This window comes from Drosophila virilis, chromosome X (genome assembly GCF_030788295.1).
Source record: "Drosophila virilis strain 15010-1051.87 chromosome X, Dvir_AGI_RSII-ME, whole genome shotgun sequence".
NCBI classification, from domain to species: domain Eukaryota; kingdom Metazoa; phylum Arthropoda; class Insecta; order Diptera; family Drosophilidae; genus Drosophila; species Drosophila virilis.
Window position 1 is genome coordinate 10,034,624 of NC_091543.1, and position 21,376 is coordinate 10,055,999.

Sequence of the window (21,376 nt, forward strand, 5' to 3'; positions counted from 1 at the left end):
ATTAACCAAAATTCCCAAATGTTTTAAAGTTCTGTTATTAAATGCATTTCCCGAGAGCACTAAAAGATAACCCACAGAAAATGGGCTAGACAAGGCCTACTTACTATATATATATATACATATATTAAATAAATAACTAACCCTATTTTTTTGACCCAAATGCTAATTCAAAAGTAAACAATGTTTAAAACAAAAACAATTATTGCCGCTGGGCAGAGTGCTTCGATATTACGCAGTATAAACAAAAGTAAAATGACAAAACAAAAAAAGTAAACAAAATGTTAGGACTCTGAATCTAATAAATGTATTATTTAATATAAATATTAATTTATATTGTAATAAAACTGAGTATAAACAAATTTTGTTCTCGGGCATCGGGAATTGGTAATTATTCCAAGTGGCAATATTACTTTAACAGTGTTTTGAATAAGCCCGCTCAGCGTACTAGTGCTGCAAAGTGTTCAAATAGCCATCGATAGTTGGTTGCGTTATCGATGACAACAGCTTTTGTTGACTCACAAGCATTTCGTTTCTAATGTGCATAATTAATGCATTATAATTAAACAAGTGTTAATTAAAATATATCGCGTGCAATAAGTGTGCACACTATTGTTAATTTGTTATCAACAATGTGCAGTATTCAGCATTTTTCGATAAATGTGCGCATTTTGCTCTTTACCGCATACGGTCACACTGGTGCTGTGCAGTCGCAAGAAACCTTCGTTGTGTTTTGGTCTCGTCGCTACCGTCGTGTTGCGCGTTTCGTCGACTCTGCCGTGTTTATTTTATTTGCGTTTGCGTTTGCGTGCACAACAACAATAACGGCATCCAACGTTATTGTTATTAAATTGTATTAAGCTAATAGAAACAGTGTTCAACACAATCTCCTTTTTTTTTTGAAACACTTGTTTTTGTTTCCTGTGACCAGACAGCAAAAAATCATACGATTTGGCTATCAAAATATACAAATACTCAACCGAACAGCAGCACGGTGGGTGACACAAGTGCGTTTTGCGTTTGCGTTTAAATAGGGGTTGCAAATTTTTCCAACACAGGTGCGCCTGTGTATGTGTGCGTGTGTGTGTGTGTGTGTGAGTGTGTCTTAGAAATAGCGCATAACAAAAACAAACCGCAGTACCGACAGAGCCTGCCTTTTAATTGAATTGCTCGCAACATATTTATCTGAGCCCGCTGTCAAGACCGCACACCGTACAGCCCCCGCGCCCCGCCCCTCAACTGCGTGTGCCGCGTGCCATGCGTGACCTCGGCACCAAAATGGCCGAGCTAAAATTTGAGGCTCCATTGGCAAAGTTCGAGGAGACGGACGAGTGGGGTGGCTGCGATTTTATTTCCAATCAGAATGCGCTCAACGATACGCTAAATCTGAACCTGAGCTCTAATCGGAATCAAAAGGATGGCAACGCCAAGCAACAGCAGCAGGACAAGCTGCGTCTGCTCGAGGATGCGGTGCGTGATGCGCACATCAGCAAAAATGGCGGAGGAGGAGGAGGTGGAGGCGCCGGTGCCGGCAACATAAGCCCCAATTGCAATACGCACAATCTTGGCGAATTGGGCCTGGCCGATATGTCCGGTCCGGCCGGTGGCCAGGATAAGCGCGGCGCTGACAATGTGGACAACTTTACAGAGACTTTTGGCGGCAGTCTGGAGGATTTGGTGAATACGTTCGATGAGAAAATAACCAAATGCTTCGGCAACTACGAGGAGAACGTCGAGGAGCTGGCACCGGTTCAGGTCCGCAGCCAGGAGGAGATCATGAATGAATGCCAGTAAGTATGCGAATCTATTCACAGACTTGCGCCAAGCCCTAAGCTCGACTTAAGCGAGCACTTGAAAGCTTTGCGCTTAAGTCCAGCTTTCCAGCGGTTTTAACTGTGCTCGTTTATCGGCTGGAAGACAAGCTTTAAAAAGCTTTGAACCCAGCTCTGAGCTTTTAGTGAAGCTTGTAACTGGCGACGAAACTTTTTAAGCGCCTGGAACCTATTTTGGACATCCTGGAATAGATTTTGTCGAGCTTATGACTTTTATACCAAAAGCAATCGATTTTCCACTTGATCTAGCAACTATTTTACTTTGTTAGCTCTGCTTTCCAAGCTTTGAGTTTCCCTCCGACTCTCTGGCTTCCTTTTGATAACATCTATTTGTTCATTTTAGACCCTCTTTGAGCCCTTTTTTAACTTTGAGCTTTGCCTGCGGCTCGAAGCTTGGCTTTGAAAGCTTTAACGGTTCAATCTCTGGAACGGTTCAATTGTGAACCAGTTTTTTGTTTTTTTTATTTTAAAGTTACATAAAATGCATTGCGCGATGCTTTTTACAGCGCATGCGCCAGCTAAGCCACCCTGAGACTCAACCAGCAGCTCCTCCCCGCTCGGCAGACCGAACCAACCCTGGCGCCATATAACGACGTAATCCTGTCGCTGCCAGGCGGGTGGAAGCGATGGATGGAGGGGGGGGGGGGGGGTGGTGGGCTGGAGGGGGGCAGAGGCACATTGTTGGATCGATAAAAGATGACAACTGCCGCTGAGACAATTGCTGCATCTGAAGTGTGCTGCATCCCAATTGAAAGGCAACCCTTGACCAGGCGTCTCGCGGAAGCGCACCCTTAACAGCAGCCCCTTCCCCGTCAATGATAAACGCAATTGGCCCAATTGTCTCTCTGTACGCAATGGGCGGCAGGCGGGAAGTCGCAATCAGCGCTGTCAAGCAAAGCAATTCAAAAGCTGGAATTGGCTGCGTTTTCCATTGCGTAGATTATAAATCATGGCAACAATGAGCAGCGGCGCCGGCGGCGGCAGCGGCAGCGGCAGCAGCAGCAGCAGCGGCGTTGACCGCTGATAAAAGCACTTGAAAGTGCATTTGCCTGGAAAGTCAAGAGTTGCTTTGGAGAGCAGGAAGTGCAAGGAGCTTGGGGTGTGCGGGTGAGAAGGAAGAAGAGCGACAGAAGGAGAGTGAGAGCGTTGCCACTGTGCGCAAATTAAGCAAAATGTATATACGTATGTGTGTGAGTGTGTGTGCTGCTGTTGCTGTTCGCGCTGACATCAGCCAATAAATTTGATAATCGCTCGCAGCTTAACGAACCTCTCTCTGCTGCTCTCTGTGCGGCTGTGCGTGTGTCATAAACAATTATTGCATATGCACATATTCAAATTGTTTTCATAAATCTACATAGCATATTCATGACTGCAATTGATGAATAATGTGCGCTAATCGGAATGTTTGCTTAAGCACTTTCAAAAAGAAAAAAAAAAAAACAAATTTCATGTGCACTTGAGTTGGGCTATTCATGAAAGTGCGACTAAAAATTCGCACTCATACTCACACTGTAGATTGTTTGTTGTTGTTTTCGTACCGTATGGCAACATCCGAATGGGTGCTTGGCACGCTCTCGCTCTCTCTTCCGCTCTCTTTTTGCCCGCCTGCTTTTATCAGCTTCCCACGCCAGGTTAACATTGACGTTGAGAGCGAGCACTTAACACCCTTTACCCTCGCGCTCGCTCTGGCATGCGCTACGTGCATGATGGATGCACTGCTTTAATTGCTTTGCTTAGCGTCTTTGGTTGTCTCGCTCATATCGTTACGCACTGTTGTCGCTGATGCATCGAAATGCACCGCTGGGTTGCTGGTTGATGCTGCCGTCATCCTCATAACTGTATTTGTCAACGCTTTTGTTCTTTTGTTTTTGTTCTTGTTTACCTGCGCGTCAAATACGAGTCTGTCGCTTCAAGCAGCACTTTGTCAATATTTACGTTGCACATTACTACAAATATTCTCTCTTTCTCTCGCTCGTGCACGCTCTCATTTTGAACGAAGGTCGAGCATTATGTAGGTGTGTTTGTGTCTGCGTGTGCGTGCGTGCGCGTGTGTGTGTGTGTGTGTGCAGCAGCTCCATCTGCGTGTGTGACATTTGACGAAGGTCTTCCAAGTCGAGTATTTGCTGCGTAGAAAGCTTCTTCTTCTTTTACCTCGCAGCGCTGCTGCAGTTTTACATGTTCTTCTTCTGCTGTTGTTGTTGTAAATTCTCTGCTGGAACATGTTTAACGCTTTGGTAACTTAACGAAAACAACAACAACAACAACTATGGCAACGGCAACTGCAACATTTGCAAACCGGCAAACTTTTTTTTTTTCGTCACAGTAGCCGCAACAACAAAAACAACGGCAATTACGAAAACACTGAGCGAATAGAATGGCACAGGAAACATCATGGGAAATGCATTTCTGTGCAAACTAATCGAGTGTTTTTTTTCTTCTTATTGGTTACATATAAATGCAATGTTCTTGGCTGAAGGGGGGTGGGGGGTTTGGGTCTTATAATACTGTTATAAATGTTTAACACACAGCAGGAGACTTCGACAAACTGTTATATGCATATGTAATGTTCTTACTGTTATAACATGTGTAAAGCACAGCAGGAGACTTCGATGAACTGTTATATAGCCAAGTCTTCTGTCTGTTCTACGTATATCATTTAGCTGTATATCAATTAGCGGAATATATGAAAAGCCTTTCGGACTATCAAGCTATCTGGTCCAAACTAGACTTTTATTGGTGCTAATATGCCTCTCACATTCTCTCTCTCTCTCTCTCGCTCTCTCTAGCTGTATGTCTGTTAAGGGTATTCACTCTTCGGCGTGCTGATGGGTTTTTGTTTCTATTTTTTTTTTATTGATTTGCGGCACTTTGGATTAAACCTGAGCTGCATATGATATATATGAGTAGCCGCATACCAAATTTGCTGTCCCCAGCGCTTTTATAGATCCATTTTAACCGAGTGTACGGCTTTCATGTGTGGCTGTTGTTATTATTGTTGTTGCATGTGGCGGCGACATTAAAACGACCGCATTTGTGCCACTTAAAGGCTGACCATATGTGCCATGTCCGCTGTCCGCTGTCCGCTGTCCGCATATGGCCTGACCCGTCAGTTGGTGAACAGTTGTGGATCCGCTTTCCGGTTCGCCAGCGATTTGCATTCCACCAATCCCCATCTTGCAGCGCGCCCTTAGCCATGTTGACATAGTCAGCTTTTATTTTCTTTGCATTTCCTTCAATTTTGCAATGCCTGCAATTGTCGCTGTTGCAGTTGACAGAAGCTTTGCTTGGAACTGCAGCTGGAACTGGAACTGGAGCTGGAAGTGCAGCTGGAGCTGGAACGTACAGCTGGCGACCTACTTTGCGCCTAAGTTCAATGTCCTGTCGCCAAATCCTGCCTGCAGCTCAGCTCTTCCCAAAAAGCTGAAACCCGTTTTGACCAAATCGCTGGCAAGAAGCGCCGTAAATACGAGCTGCCATTTCTGGCTATCGCATGATGTGTGGGCCATTAATTTTGACAGCCAGTCACCATAAATATGCAACAACTCGCTAAATTCTGTGTCGGACAAATACTTTTGGCTGGTTGTCAAATGTTTTGCTTGTCTTACATGTTCGTCTAGTTGGTTATCCGCATGTTAACATTTACCAAGCAGTTTATCTCCATAAATATGCCATGCTTCTGCGTGTTCTGTGTTGTCAGAAGGCTGTCGAACAAACTTAACAATTACTCTTGTCATGATGTTTTATCTGATGGTTTTTCTCTTTTCCCTAGCAAGTTGGCCGGCGCACATTTAACAGGCAGTTAAGCTTCATGAATATGCAGCAAGACTTTAATAATTCCATTGTGAATAGGCTGTCTTTTAAGCTTGACAAATTACTTGGCCATGTTGTCAAATGTGTTGCGTTCTCTCCATCTGCCTGTTAATACTTATCATGCAGTTAAGCTTCAGCAACAATTATGTCACGTGTCTTTTCTTGTTGCTATTTATATTGTGATTAACTCATCCATGTGTTAACTTTTACCAGGCAGTTAAGTGAAAGTTTGCTGCTTAAATAGGCTGCCTTTTATATTTGACCTCTACTTTAACTTATTGTCAAATGTGTTGTTCATATTCTACCCAACTGTGCTGCTATTAAATATTTACCAGGCGGTTTAGCTGCCAGCTAAACATGTTTTGGTCAGTTTAAACTATTCTTTCGCCAATTAAAACCTAAAAGTAGAAAAAATAACGGTTGAAATACTTTGTCCGAGTCCAGTCCGACAAATTCGCTGTTAAATTAGCAATAAGTTGCTTACTTTAACCCCAGGTCATATTTTTAGACAAGTTAAGAGTCCTTATTGAAGTCGCTTGCCTCGTGACTGGATATCGAATTACGTTCGGTTTAATCAATTATGTAAGGTGGCTGCTCCTAACCAACTACTATAAATACTCAATTGAGTGCTTGTATAACACCGAGGGGTTGGGGTAGGGGCTCAGGGCTTCGCAGGAAATGGCGGCTGATGTATCCTTGAAAGCAACACGGAGCCTGCCTGACTCGGCGTTGTGACAGCTAAAACAATAAAATAAAATTATATAAATATAGACGGGGGTAGTTTTGCAATAGCGACAACAGCAGCAATATCCAACCGCCCTGAACGCCAAATCCCGCCGCCTGCTTACTGAGGGTCGAATGAGTCATGCTAACATGGCGTATGCGTGTTACGAAAACAACGGAAGGAGGGGGAGGGGGATGCGAGGGTGGCTGGTTGTGGCAGTGGGTGAGCATTCAGGCAGGATTCGAAAGGCCTGCCATTAGACCCCAAGCGGGTTTTGGATTTCAAGTTGTTGTTGTTATTTGGGGTTGCTTGAAAAGCATTTCCTGTCCAAGCGCAAAATTCGCCAAAGGACATTAACCTCTTGCACTGTGCACTGTGCACTGTTGCAGCTAATTGTCCTGCCCCATCCCACGATACACATAAGCACAGCATAACGTAGATGTAGCTGCAAACATAGCTGTCGATAATCTACTGTACAGTAGTCACTCGCTAGGGAATAAAATCTAAAAAATACTACTGATACATATACAGATACAGATACAGATACAGATACAGATACAGATACAGATACAGATACAGATACAGATACAGATACAGATACAGATACAGATACAGATACAGATACAGATACAGATACAGATACAGATACAGATACAGATACAGATACAGATACAGATACAGATACAGATACAGATACAGATGACTAATCTACAGAGGCTCGCACGCCCAAACAGCGACTCGACAAAGCTGGGATATTACATCATCGGCAACAACAGCAATAATAAACGCCAGAAAAAGAGCGAGAAATGCAGAGGGAGATGGACACAGAGGGATGGAGAGAATAGAGACAGAGAGAGGGAAGCAAACGAAAAAAAAAGCTGTCAAGGACATCGCCAGGCCGGCGGCTACGAAACGTAGCAAAAACATAAATTGCTGAAATTGAAAAGGGTTTGTGCCAAATTGAATTGGCACTTCATTTGCCACGCCCCCACCCCCACATTCCCATTCATGCCCTCGCCTACAATTGCCCAAGGCTGTCCCTGAAAAACGCAATCAACAAGAGATGTGTCAAAGAGCTGCAAAAGAGACAACACTTCAATAACTCAGATTCAGCTTACTTCTTTCTTTTACTTTCAATACTCATAGAGATGGGTTTCTTATGAAATCTAATAATATCTATATCTATATATACATATATCACATTATTTAAAAATTAAACAACCATTGAAAATGCCTTTAACAAAGGAATAAGTTGACGAACTCGTAAAAAATAGCTACATTTAGCCAGAAATAAGCTGAATTGGCTAAATCGGCAACACTGCTTCGGTGCTTAAAGTCCGATCTTTATGCAATTTTTACAAATGTGCTTGGAATTATGTGGAATTGTTAAAATCGAAAGAGATATGAAAAGAATAGATGTATGCATAAGTTTCAGTCTATAGCTTTTTTAGTTGCCAAAATCGTAATATTATATATACATATATATCTATATATAATGAACTTCTTTTGAACAAACTCTTGAATTGTTTGTCAGTTTTGCTGGGGCTGAGCTGAGCTAGTTTTGCAGATTTTGTTAATTGACTGATTGATTGATTGATTTACCATAAAGAATGATCATTACGAGGTTACATTTTGGCCACATTTGCCATTTGGGCCACATAACTGAGAGCTCAGCTCTAAAATGATTTGGCTCGAAATGGAAGCCAAAAAAGCGTTTCGCCGAGCTCAGCGCCTCCCGCCTGCCGTTGCTGCTGCCGCTAATGGCCTATTTATAAAAAAAAAAAACTGGAGAGAGAAAGAAAATAACAATAATAATAATTAACAACAAAGCAAAATAAAAATAACTAACTGCCTTGGAGTCAATCCCTTGGGAATTAGCAGGCCAGCGAGAGCAAAGACTAGAAGAGGCAAACGTGACGCTAAGTTTGTCAACGCTGCTGTCCCCATTTTGTATCTGTATCTATGTATCTTTGTATCTATGTATCTGCAACTGCATTGTGTGATGCCAACGCAAAGTGTGAACCAACTATATTTAGAATGCGCTTTGATGTGTGTTTGCAGCATTTTCGTGTTTAGTTTCGGTTTTAATTTTCAGCAACCTTTCCCCCAGCTCGCCAACTAATCCAGCAGCACATAAATATGCTGATATATATATATATATATATGTATATATATATGCTTATAATTTTTATTTTTTATATACATTACTTATTTATAATTTATGTTTGGGCTTCGGGCATAATCTCATCTTTGGGCCCAGCGAAAACTTTCACACTCTTGCACAATGCACAATGATTGTATTGAAATGTAGCCAGTCTGCCCCCCCCCCTCCCCCCTCTCTCTCTCTTTCTGCCCCCCCTCTGTTGCCCAACGCCAAAAATAAAACATGTGAATGTTGCGCCCCGCTTGAGTGAAAATACGTGTGAACGAACCGAACCACAGCGCAGAGCCCCAAATGCCAAACCCAGAGCCATTATCCAAGCTGGAGGCTTCAAAATATCCACGGCTAAAGCGTTGCATAAATTATTTGCAATTATAAATGGGCGAATCAATAAAGCACTTTGAATATTACGTGCCAATTGCAAGTGCTTTTTGTTAATTAATTAAGCGAACATGTTATCAACAAAATAGAAAATCAATGGAACAAAATTCATCTTATTTATTTATTCGTATACTTTATCAAATTTGGAGTGTGCTCTGCCCATTTACTTAACACAAATTTACATTAACTATATAGTATAACATAATATATAACGGAATCTAAATTTGAATTCAAATTCTGTCTTGTTTTGTTGCCGGTCAGAGCGTTTACGAAAGCAAAGCACAAAACAGAATTTGCACAACAATTGCTCTCTTGAGAGAGTAGCAAAAAATCAATGGTCTGTGCATAAGTGTGTGCGAGAGAAATACAGAAAGAGAGAGTGAGAGAGAGAGAGTGAAACAGTTGGCAGAAATGTCACAACGTTTACGAATACAAAGCACAAAGCAGAATTGGTATCTTGAGACAGTAAGCTGCAAAAACAAAGAGCATATGGCATGTGAATAAAGAAGGCGAATAAAGATAGCAAAGCGGAGCACTGAAAAGATAACCATATGATCAAAGCAAAGTTGAAGAGAGACAGATAATAGAGTATATAAAGAAGTTCTTGCTGTCTTAAAAAAAAGTGAACTCAGAGAGAGGCGGAGATAAAGGGTCACTCCAAAATTGAACCAGTATCTGGATGAAACTCTTGTAGAAAGTTGTCGGCGACAGGAAGAAAGTAAAAGTAAAATTAAAATAAAAATAAATTAGTGAATAGAAAAACTTAAGAAATGCCAAGCACAATTAAACTCAAAATATAAATGAAAAGAAAAAGAAAAAAACGTCAAACGCTGCGTGGGCGAGCAAAGTGAAGTCAAGTGAATGAAATGCCAATCGCAGCGCGTTGGCGAATGAATGAATATTCATCATGATCAAACTAATCATGAGCTCGACAATTAACTACGTCTCGATGATCATGTGCATGTGATGAATAATAACATGTTCAAATTAATCAAAATGCCGTGCATGTTGTTCGTCTCGACGATCATGTGAATATATTTCTTATATTCATCAGATTCACAGTGTTCCAACTAATCATAATGTGAATGTATTCATCAGAATCAAACTCATCAAAAGGCCGTAGATGCTGTTCGTCTCGATGATCATCTGAATATATTCATCATATTCATCATAATCAAACTAATCATAAAGCCGTAGATGCTGTTCATCTCGATGATCATGTGAATGTATTCATCAGAATCATTAATCAAACTAATCGTAAGGCCGTGAATGATGTTCATCTCGATGATCACGTGAATGTGATGAATATTCATCATGGATAATTTTGATGCTGTGAATATATTCATCAAGCTCGTCTCGATGATCACGTGAATGTGATGAATATTCATCTTGATCAATCTAATCTTAAGACCCTGGATGATGTTCTTCTCGATGATCACGTGAATGTGATGAATATTCATCTTGATCAAACTAATCAAAATGCCGCTTATGATGTTTGTCGCAAAGATCATGTGACGCTGTCGTCTGATTCATCAGTTGGACACAAATTGATTGCGTTATCTAAGTACCGCAATTAAAATTCATTAAAATATTTACGCATTAATTTTCATATGGGAATTGACAGCCAAGGAACAATGGAATGGGCCGCCGTCCGCCTTACGGCGTTCGGGCATGAGCTCATTTCGTGGGCGTTGCTTCAAAAATTGAAATTAAAAACAAGAAAGAAAAAAAACGAAACGAAACAAATAAAAAATAATGTTTTGCCGCTGAAATTGAGCCGCTAATTGTCGCTGCACACAAGCTCAACATGTGCCCCATGCATATCATCAACTAGACACAAAACAAAAACACACACACACACACACACACACTCACACTCACACACATTGGCCACAGAAGATACGCAGATAAGACTGGTCCAGCATGTCGAAAGAAGAGTTCAGGGTTCATTTGGCTGCTGTTGCGTTGATTTAACGTGCCAGATAAGTGCCCGGGATGTGATCTGTTTTCCATATGAATTATGCGCTAATCAAAAAATACATGTCTTAATTGCCAGTCGCGATGATGGAAATATCTATTTGAGAAGTGTGCCTAAGCGAGAGTGAGAACTGTGTACTGTGAACTGGAACTGAGCCAAAAGTTCGCATGCTCAAGGTGTAACTGAACCAGTTCAATAGCTGAGTTCTATTTGAAGCGAATGAACTTGAAACGGAAGCAATGAGCGCAACTGAAGAAACTGTAAGCTAGAGCAAGCTATGGCAAACTAGTCGAAAATTTGTATTGGGAATTTTAGGGAACTAGCATTGGAACTGGACGGAAAATTTGTATACTCAAAGTGTAACTGAACCAGTTCAATGGCTGAGTTATATTTGGAAGGGATGAACTTGAACTAGATGATATTATGGGAAATTTTTTCAAAATGTATATTAAAATAAAACTTGCTGGAACTGGAACTGGAGCCACTATATGAACTGAGGGTACTAAAGGAGCTGTCAAAACTGGAAAAAAAGCAACTATTTAAACTTTGAATTGATTGAAAAGGAGAAAACTACCAAAATTTACGAATGGGAAACATGTAAACATTTAACTGAAGGAATCTATATGAAAATTGTGAAATTTTGATAGAGAAATTGTTATCAATTATAATTCGCTTACGAACTAGTTCGTATTGGTTCTTTTATAAGAAGAGAACCAACAGAACAACTTTGTGTTCAGCTCCAAGCATCATTGATATCATAGGCAATAGATCATCAGTTCTTAGGAAAGTTTGTTTAATAATTTCATATAAATTGTTTATATCATTAATATATGTAAATGTATATGCATATGTTGTTTTCTTTTGAGCGAAGCGGAAATGTTTGGCCCACAGAGCGTTCCATATCAAGCGATTCCGTACACAATGCTCCCATTCTTAAATATTGCTTATCAAGTGCGCATTATGCAAATGTGGACATTTTGTTTTCATTTCTTTTGTATTATGAATAACGAGACATGACAACATTTGCTCGAAACGTGGCCAATTGTGCTCAAGTTTAGTCCAAGAACTGGCTAATCAACTTAAGAGCAAATCAACTTTGGTTGCTTTCATTCACAAGATTCATTTGGCAAGTGCAACCGAACGCTCCAAATATTTAGCCTACACATTTAACACACACACACATATACATATATACACCTATATATATATATTTATATACTATATATCTGCCATACATTCTGATGTGTGTGCAGCTTTAAAGACCTACATATAATTTAAATGGCGGCCTCGACACATACCACAGCCCCATCCCCATGCACCATTTACGTATAGTTATCTGTGTATGTAGGTGTGTATCTGTGTGTCTGCCTACACACACACACACACACACACACACATATAGACAGAGAGACATTCATTTACCTGACGCATTTTTCCGAGTGTCGCAAACGATTTGCCCGCTTCGCTTGTTTCGCACATATTTCATCTTTGGCCTTTGCTTTTTGCTGTTATTTATTTGTTTTTTATATACCCTGTAAATGTAATGCTAACAGGGTATATGTGCTTGAATTGAGTTGCCCTATAAAAGCAATTCGTATTAAGAGGCGTTCCAATTCCGCGTTCCAGAAAGCTATCAGCTTTCAATTAGTTTATGTATTTGAATCATAATATATTGTTTATATTATAGAAAATATATATATAGAAGTATTTATAAGATTCGTTGTAGAAAAAACTGAAGAAAAGGATATAGCAAATCCTTTGTAAAAAAAATATAAATTGAAAGTATAAAAATAAACGAAACCTTGGGATAGATAAAACTCTACCTGGGCGGGATAATACGATAAACATAAATTTATCAATTTACAGTATTTTTCAAAATTTATCATCTCTCTGCCACACTAAAGGGTATTTAATGGTCGGTGCCATGTTGTCTTCTTAGTTGTCTCTTTCAAAAATTTAATGTATTTATTTTGCTATTTGTATGCGCAGCTTGGGAATATGTCTTGCCAACTGGCCATATACAATATATATTCATATAAATTTATGAACAGCAATTAGCTCGTTATCGAGAAAAAAAACTATACAATATCGGCTAACGATAAAAATGTAACTGAGATATGCGTGGCCCATATGGTCCAAGAAGTCAGAGCAATTCGATCTTCTTCGAATTGATTACTTTTGCTGCTGCAATTCGGCGTCGCAGATATTTATTCCAGTGATTTTTATTTACACATGGCAAATGGCGAAAAAGAGAAATATGTATATATGTATGTATATATGTATATATGTTTGAAGGCAAAGTAGAAACACAGCCGACACAACAAATAATTCATTTCCAGCGAAACGAAACAGGCAGTCGCACGAAATAAAAAGAATTAATACAAATTTAAATGAAACACAAGGAAATACCAAAAATTCTTAGCACGAACGTCATTAATGTACGGTTTTCACAAAATGTGATTGCAACGATTGCCACTGGGGCAAAGAGTTTTGCTGCCTGTCGCATGGAACGGAGGCTCGTTGCCAGCTGGATGCATATGCAAAAATAGAAAAACTCTGGCCAACATTTAATTGATGGGTCAGCAGCGTGGCTAGAATTATTCGTTCTGCCGCAGAAGTTCCCTTTTTTTCGACACACTCGGCATAAGGTACTAACTCTTATAAGCTATTTGTTAAAAACTACTCGCTGTAAATTACCCGCTATAAGCAACCACTCGTTGTAAACTACTCGCCAGAAGCCACTCGCTTTTTACAGACTACTCGCTATTATCCACTCGTAATAAGTTACTCGTTATTAATTACGAGCCATAATCAATTGTGACAAGCTACTAGCCATAGAAATCTTTTCGAAAGTAATATGGCAAGATCTGAGCTCTTCGCAGCTTAGTTATTAACAGCGACTTATAACTTTGCTTTGCGCTTGGGTTATAATAAAAACCACACCTTGAGAGCTAATCGACACTCGCTAGAAATGTCTCGCTAAAAGCTACTAGTTTCTTTGCAATAGATTCAATATAAACTTTTCATTGCAATCTATTCACTAGCTATTACTCGTTATGAACTACTCGTTATGAAGAACTCGTTATGAACTACTCGTTATGAAGAACTCTGCTTTCTATAACAGACTTATTAAGAAGAACTCGTTTTAAAATACTCGTTAGAAACTATTCGTTACAAATTATTCGCTATATGCTACTCGTTATGAACTACTCGTTCTAAGCTACGAGCTTCTCGGCACAAACTACTCGTTATGACTTACTCGTTAGAATCAGAGAGTGATAACCAATTTGGACAAGTTATAGACATCATCTTGTTAAATTTTCTCAAAGAATCATATTCTATAAAACTTTTGATACTATTAAAAGAATTTCTAGAGCGCAGCGCTTCGTAGCTATCAACAACGGCCGTTTAATTATCAGCTCTAATATTACTTAGGGCATTCGAGATTGTGCTGCAAAAGCGCTCAAGTGCAAAATGCTCATCATCATCAACAGCAACAGAGACAGCCACAACAACAATAGCAACTACAGCTAATCAACAGCTACAACAACGACACCCAACAATTGCTCAAATGTGGAGCATGAATAATGATGGGAAGACAACAACAACAACAACAACAACAACAAAAACAAAGAGCAGCAACAATTACAGAGTAACATAAAACCGAAAAGGAAAAAACAAACAAATAGTGAAGCAGCGAGAGAACATCAACAAGCCATCTGGCAATTAAATGATTGGCATTGATCGTGAAATTTGATAGCAATTGTGCCACACAGACAATTTACATACACTTCCAACGCAGACAAACTGTCTGACAAAATATAAAAAAAAAAAACAAACGCAACTCTCGGTGGGGAAACTCTGGGCAAAATGCCAATTGCAACTTGAGACACTCGTCGCACTATTCTGCATACCCTGTGCCAATCAAATTGACTGATACAGGGTATTCTAGTGCGGTTGTCTACAGGGTGTTTCCGCAATTACGCAAGCTTCTCCTCATAATTTGCAGCTTGATTTTTGATAGTATTGTGTTTCTATTTGCATCTCTTTGGGCTCTTTACAGGATATTAATCCAATTTCACCTTGTGACTACCGTTTTCAGTATGTATTGCTACAGGGTATCTGCTAGTCTTGAATTCTCTATTAGTTTCTTTTAGCTCTGTGGCATATTACACATTGAAACTTGGCATCCTTTTGCTATCCTGGTATCTTTTTACAGGGTAACTATCGGTCTCACGCTCTTCTCGTCTCTGCCATTGCCATTTGTTTTATCTTTGGTGGTTTCTGCCATCTCCAATCTTAATTGCATCTCATTTGCATGGCTCGTGCGTTGGGAGCTGCCTAATGAGGCATTTTATCAGCCGCTTAGCCGAGACAGCAACCAGTGCAAGGCAGCGACCCACAATTGCAGCAGGCACACCCCTGCCCCTGCCATGCCCACATGAGCACATGGCACAGCCGCATGCGCCTTTTAATGTTTGGCAGCTGTTTACTTAGCCTCCTTGTAAGTCGTCACCAAGGCACTTGCCAGTTTATTGTGCCAGTTTTGTTCGCCTCTTTTTGCTGCTGCCTTTTGTTATTGTTGTTGTTGTAAGCCGTAAGTCGCAGCACATTGCAACCGCATTTAACGTGCCTTTTGTTTGTCGCTCTTGCTGCACTTGGAGTGGGTGGCATACGAAACATTTGTTCTCATCCGCAATAAATAGCCAAGAAATTCCACTGGGCGCCGCCAGGGGCCATTAAAAGTGTGCATTTGAATTTATGGAATACTGCCCCATCGAATCGTTGACCCACTCGCGGGGTAGAAGGCGGGGCAAGAAAAAAAATCTAAGTTGTGCATGTTAAAAGTACTTTTAAAACAATTTACGCAAACAGTTTCTTCAGTGAACTCCGCTTTCATTTAAAGTTCATTATTTAAGTTTTACGCACAGGTATATATAATTATATATATTCTCGATCAATAGGATCGTCCGATATGTCTGTCTACCAGTTCGTCCGTCCACCTGGTTCTAGAGTGCTTAATCGAATTATAACGTCTTTTTTCCCAGCTGCAAATTCGAAATATAACGAATTTGTATGCATGCCCTTCTATGCGCTTCTCATAATTTCAAGTAGGGGCTGGCACTTTCTGAGTTATATTAGTTATGTGTAAATATATATGTATTGGTGTGTGTATGAAAAATGTTTCTTTTAAACAGTGTTGGTGTGTATAAAAGTGGACCACTCTCAGTTTCCTTTCTCTCCCTCTCTCTCTCTCTCTCTCTGACTTCCCCTCTCGATCTCTCTCTCTCTTTGACTTCCGCTCTCTGTCTCAATTTCTTGTCGAGTCTATATTTTGTCGAATTTCTCTGACTCTCACTCTTTCAGTGATGCTCTCACTCTCTTTTATCTTCATAGACCTTACTCTTGTTCTCTGTCTTTCTCTTTCTAACTCCACTCTTTACTTTGCATTATCATATTCACAAATTCTATTTCTTTCTCTCGCTGGCTCTTAGTCTTCACTTTCTTCTTTCCTCCTATGTCTGACTCTCTCTTTCTCTTCGCTACACTCTCCGTATTTATTATCTTTCTCTCTCTGTCTCTCCTTCCCTCTCTCCCTCCCTACCTGCCTTTGAGGGTGTCTCTGTCTCACTCTCCCTCTTTGTTTTTGTAACTTATTTTCTGTCCTTTACTTTTTCTCTCCATGTATTCTCTTTATATCTCTCTCTTTTTTTATCTCTCTCTCACTTTGTCTTTCCTTTCTTACACTATTTTCTGTGTTTAAATTGTACCCTCTCACTCTCTCTCGTAACCTTTCTTGTACTCTCTCTCGTACTCTTCCTCGTACTGTCTCTCGTACTCTCTCTCATTCTCTCTCGTACTCTTCCTCGCACTGTCTCTCGTGCTCTCTCTCACTCTCTCGCGTACTCTCTCGTACTCTTTCTCGTAGTCTCTCTCGTACTCTCTCTTGTACTCTCTCGCGTACTCTCTCTCTCTCGTTCCCTCTCGCGTACTCTCTCTCTTTCGTACCCTCCCCCTCTCTCTCTCGTACTCTCGCTCTCTCGCTCTCTCTCTCTCTCTCGTACTCTTTCTCTCTTTCTCTCTCTCGCTCTCTCTCTCTCTCTCTCGTTCTCTCTCTCTCTCTCTCTCTCTCTCTATCTCTCTCTCTCTTGGCTTGTCCCGCTCACTCTCTATTCGATTTTCGATCATTTATGGACTCATGATATTTCATTATCTTTTGCAGAATGTGGTGGACCATAACTGGGAACTTTGGCAACATTCTGCCCATCGATTGGTCCAAGTCGTATACACGCCAGATGCACATGCCGACCCTCAATCTGGGTCAAAGCCGAACAAAGCAGCAGCAGCAGCAGCGCAACCAGCTGCAACAGCAGCAACAACAACAACAAAACCAACAACAACAACAGTCCAACACGCTGGATGCACAAACGCCAGTGGATGAGTTCAACGACTTGGCCAGCGAGGATGAGGCGGTGGCCAACGACTTGGACATGCATGCCTTGATATTGAATGGCCTGAACGGGGATGCCGACGATCATCCCATCAAGACGGTGGAGGAGGTGATTAAGGAAATTGATGACATCATGGATGAGGCCGAGAGTCCGCTGGATGAGCCCGAGACCTGTGATTCGGAGGTCATTGAGAAGGCGCGCGAGGTGCTCGGCGCTCCGCTTTACGCAGAGAGTGAGTAAATCCCGCGTAAAGTCACTTCGATAGCTAAAGTTTGAACTCCTTTTTGTCTAGAATTACAATATCTGAGCAGCACACAGCTGAACGAGCTGTATATGGAAATGGAGATGCTCATCCAGGAGCTGAGCGAGACACTGATCAATGAGCTGGCGCTGCGCGATGAGCTCGAGTACGAGAAGGAGCTGAAGAACTCCTTCATATCCTTGCTGCTGGCAGTCCAAAATAAGCGTCGACAATACCATGTCGAGAAGAAGCGCGGCAAATTCCAAGGTAATAGCCACATAGCCTCAAATGTATATATTATTCAGTTGTAATATATTTGAATCTCTGCTTCAGGTCCGGAGCCCAAGTACTTGACCACTGTCATACCGTATCATCTGGAGAACGGCACACCCAACAATCAGTCGCTGCAGGTGTTGATCAAAAGTGAGTGTTCGCCTGCGAAGGCTGCAGCTGCACAATTGACAAATACGCGGGAATCCCAATCTATAATATTCAAAAATATATGTCAAAAGGAGATCTATTAGCATACACGATTTTGTGGCTTTGGTAGTTCAGCGTTTTCCTTTTTAATATTACAGAATTCAATGTCCAGCTGATATAAGTTGTATATACCTTGGGGTAACAAAAACAGCATATGTTCTTTTTTGTAATTTGCTGCTTCTTTCTTCATCCAAAGCTATATTCGTATTGCTAGCTGTTAAAATTGTCTAGAGATGCTGATAATCGATAAATATTAATTTTTGCGAAAACATAAAAAACAACATAAAATTCTTGGATTAAGACGAACATATGAAAACTTCTTATAACTAAAATCAATGCATTTATCCAGGCTAGAACGAAGACAGCTCTTTGTGCTGACAAATATAATGCATATATATGCCTCAAGAGATCAGAGATTTCCCCTAATATATCAGCATAGTATAGTATAGTAGTTAAATACATATATTTGCTTCTTTTTGCATTCACGCTAGATTTTATGATATCCCTTTATATAACAAGTCATAATATATTTCTATCTAAGATAAATTTAATTCGCAAATGTATAAAAATTGTATACAATTTGTAAGGTTTACCATGCGACCTTCAAATATCTGAAACCCCCTTCAAGATGTGTTTCACACTTTTTGGACAAGGAATATACTTTATAACACAAAGATATGCTCAAATATACTCTTACTTTCTTGCAGTACTCAAGGCTATAAATGAGGACAGTCCGACGGTGCCGACGCTGCTAACGGATTACATATTGAAGGTGCTCTGTCCCACATAAATGACGGCAACAGCAACAACAAAAACAACAACAACAAGAACAGCAACAACAACAGCAACAATAGCTACAGCAACAATATACGCTCTATCTCTTTGTCTGTGTTTAAACGAGTATATATTATTTAATAATTAGTTTATATTACTTATAAATGTGTAACACATACGAATAATATATTCGATATGAAATGAGCAAAAATACGCGCTAACACAAATCCAAACTCTATTTGTCATATGCAAACGCTTCAAACTAAACGAGCTAAACCCAGATATCTAGCCTGTTAAAGCTATATCTTCAGCTAGACAGAAATAGCTAGATTATTAAGAAAGAGAAAGTGAATGTGAGTGTGTTTAAGCAAAGTACGTATTGCACGCAATACTCAAACCTATATGCAAAATTCTTAACTAAAGAAAAAATACAAAAATAACAAAAAAAAAAAAAAGTATATACAAAAAATAAAAACAATTTACCATATTTAAACACAATGTCGCATAGTCGAAATGTTGTTAAGCTTCAAGAAATAATAAATAAAACAAAAATTCGAATAGCTAGCATACATATAGATGGGCATGCGTATGTATTGTAATGCCATAAACATTTAAATAATTGTCTGTCTATATATATATTTATATATATATATATACATATATATGTGCATGTGTATGTATATATATATCAGATTCTTTGTCATGTGTTCGTCGCTGTTTCAAAACTGTCTTAAAACCAATCGATTTGGAAACAGTTTCAGCATAAGTAAATATCGTGTGTGTGTGTGTGCATAGTCAAACAAAAGTTGTTAAACTATACATATATAATCACACCATATATATATATATATATATATATGCATACTAACTGAATGTTGGCTCCTTGCTCGACTTTTGCTTCAAGCTGTGCTCCCAACGAGTTTTGCATTTTTGCTAAATCAACTCAACTCAGCATCAGGTTTATTATTATTATTATTAATATTATTGTATAATGTCTAAACAATTGTTTTCCATTTTGTTGCAATTTTATTACTATTATTATTATTATTATTATAATTTTTTTTTTAATTTCATTTTGCTTTAAGCTACTGCAATACAAAGGCACTCGAATAGAATTTTTTTTGTTATTATAATTATTATTACTATTATTATAATTATAATTATGTTTATTTTATGCACGAGGCGCGCGCGTGGCCATAAAAACAAAAAAGATAGAAAAAAAAAACAGCGCACTTTGCTCTGTTTACAACAAAATTCATTAAAAATGTAATTTTATTTTAATTATTTTTGCATGCAAAACGCTGTGTTATCTACTTTTTATCAATAAATATGCTTGAATGCAAATTCAAATACAATTTAAAAACTTACAATATACAACAACAAATATATATACACATATATTTAAACTAAAAACAAAAGTAAAAATAATAAAAACACAAATAAATAGATTTAAATTGAGTCAGGCGCACAGTGCTTTTATTTAATTAAATATATATATATATATATAAATATATATATTTATGCCTTATGTTAACTACAAAAACAAAGCATAAACAGTCCAAAAAAAAAAAAAAAAAAACAACAACAACAAGAACAACATTTATATCATGTTTCACATCTCACATACAACAAACAAAACAAATCACAAAATAAAAGTTCGAATTTTGTTAACTTCGGCTAACCGAAGATTGCATACACTTTTTTTCGAAGGCTACTTTATCGACGATCTGAACTTTTTGGGGCAATTCCGTAGGCGTGTGCACCACAATTAATGCAAATCTTAGGTACCTTTGATAAACAAAAACAAAAAGAAATAAGCAAAATAAAATAAAATATGCATTCATACCAAAACTAACCTAAACTTGAAAGACAACCTACAAAATATAACTGCATAAATGTTTACGATTCATATACTAAATTTATATATACATATAAAAAGATATATATATATATATATATATATGAGCGCGCTTTATTACAAGAAAAAAGAAACAAAAAAAAGCAAATATTTACTAAAATGCAAATTTCAATGGCAAACATTTTTTTTTTTTTAGGTGTCAAAAATAAAATAAAAAAATAATAACTAAATACGTAAAACAAGCGAACGTGTTTGTAAATTTAATTGAAGTCCATGTTAAAATTGAAAGCAAGGCATGAATATTATATTTATTTGATAAATTAATAAATACCAAAAGAAAGCCCGAGAAACAAATAAATAAAAAACCAACATAAATGAAATGCATTATATACATACATATACATATATATGTATATATGCAATGCAATGCTCTATATACAAAAGGAAAACAACTTTAAAATTGCTTAAATAAAAACCAAAATTACAAAAGCCAACAAAACTCTTGTCTCCATTTCCAATTGGAACTTACAACAACAAATTGTATCTCAATGTTGTCCCATAAGGGCACGGCCCAGTGGCAGTTACAAAAGTTATCGACCAGCTGCCACATTTCAAATGCTGACTGAAACTGGCCATTGTTATGCATAATTATTTCTAAGCTAGTGATTGGTAAGGAACTTAACGTTCT

At 38.9% G+C, this 21,376-nt stretch overlaps 1 protein-coding gene across 1 annotated transcript; it reads left to right on the forward strand.

The window, feature by feature from the left end:
• Positions 1 to 713: 713 nt before the first annotated feature.
• Unc-76 (fasciculation and elongation protein Unc-76) lies at positions 714 to 20,412 on the forward strand. Its single transcript, XM_002057120.4, has 5 exons — positions 714 to 1,787; positions 17,107 to 17,567; positions 17,628 to 17,843; positions 17,910 to 17,999; positions 18,764 to 20,412. Exons 1-5 carry the CDS (start codon positions 1,255 to 1,257, stop codon positions 18,844 to 18,846), a joined length of 1,383 nt encoding a protein of 460 aa, XP_002057156.2. The 5' UTR covers positions 714 to 1,254; the 3' UTR covers positions 18,847 to 20,412.
• Positions 20,413 to 21,376: the final 964 nt, after the last annotated feature.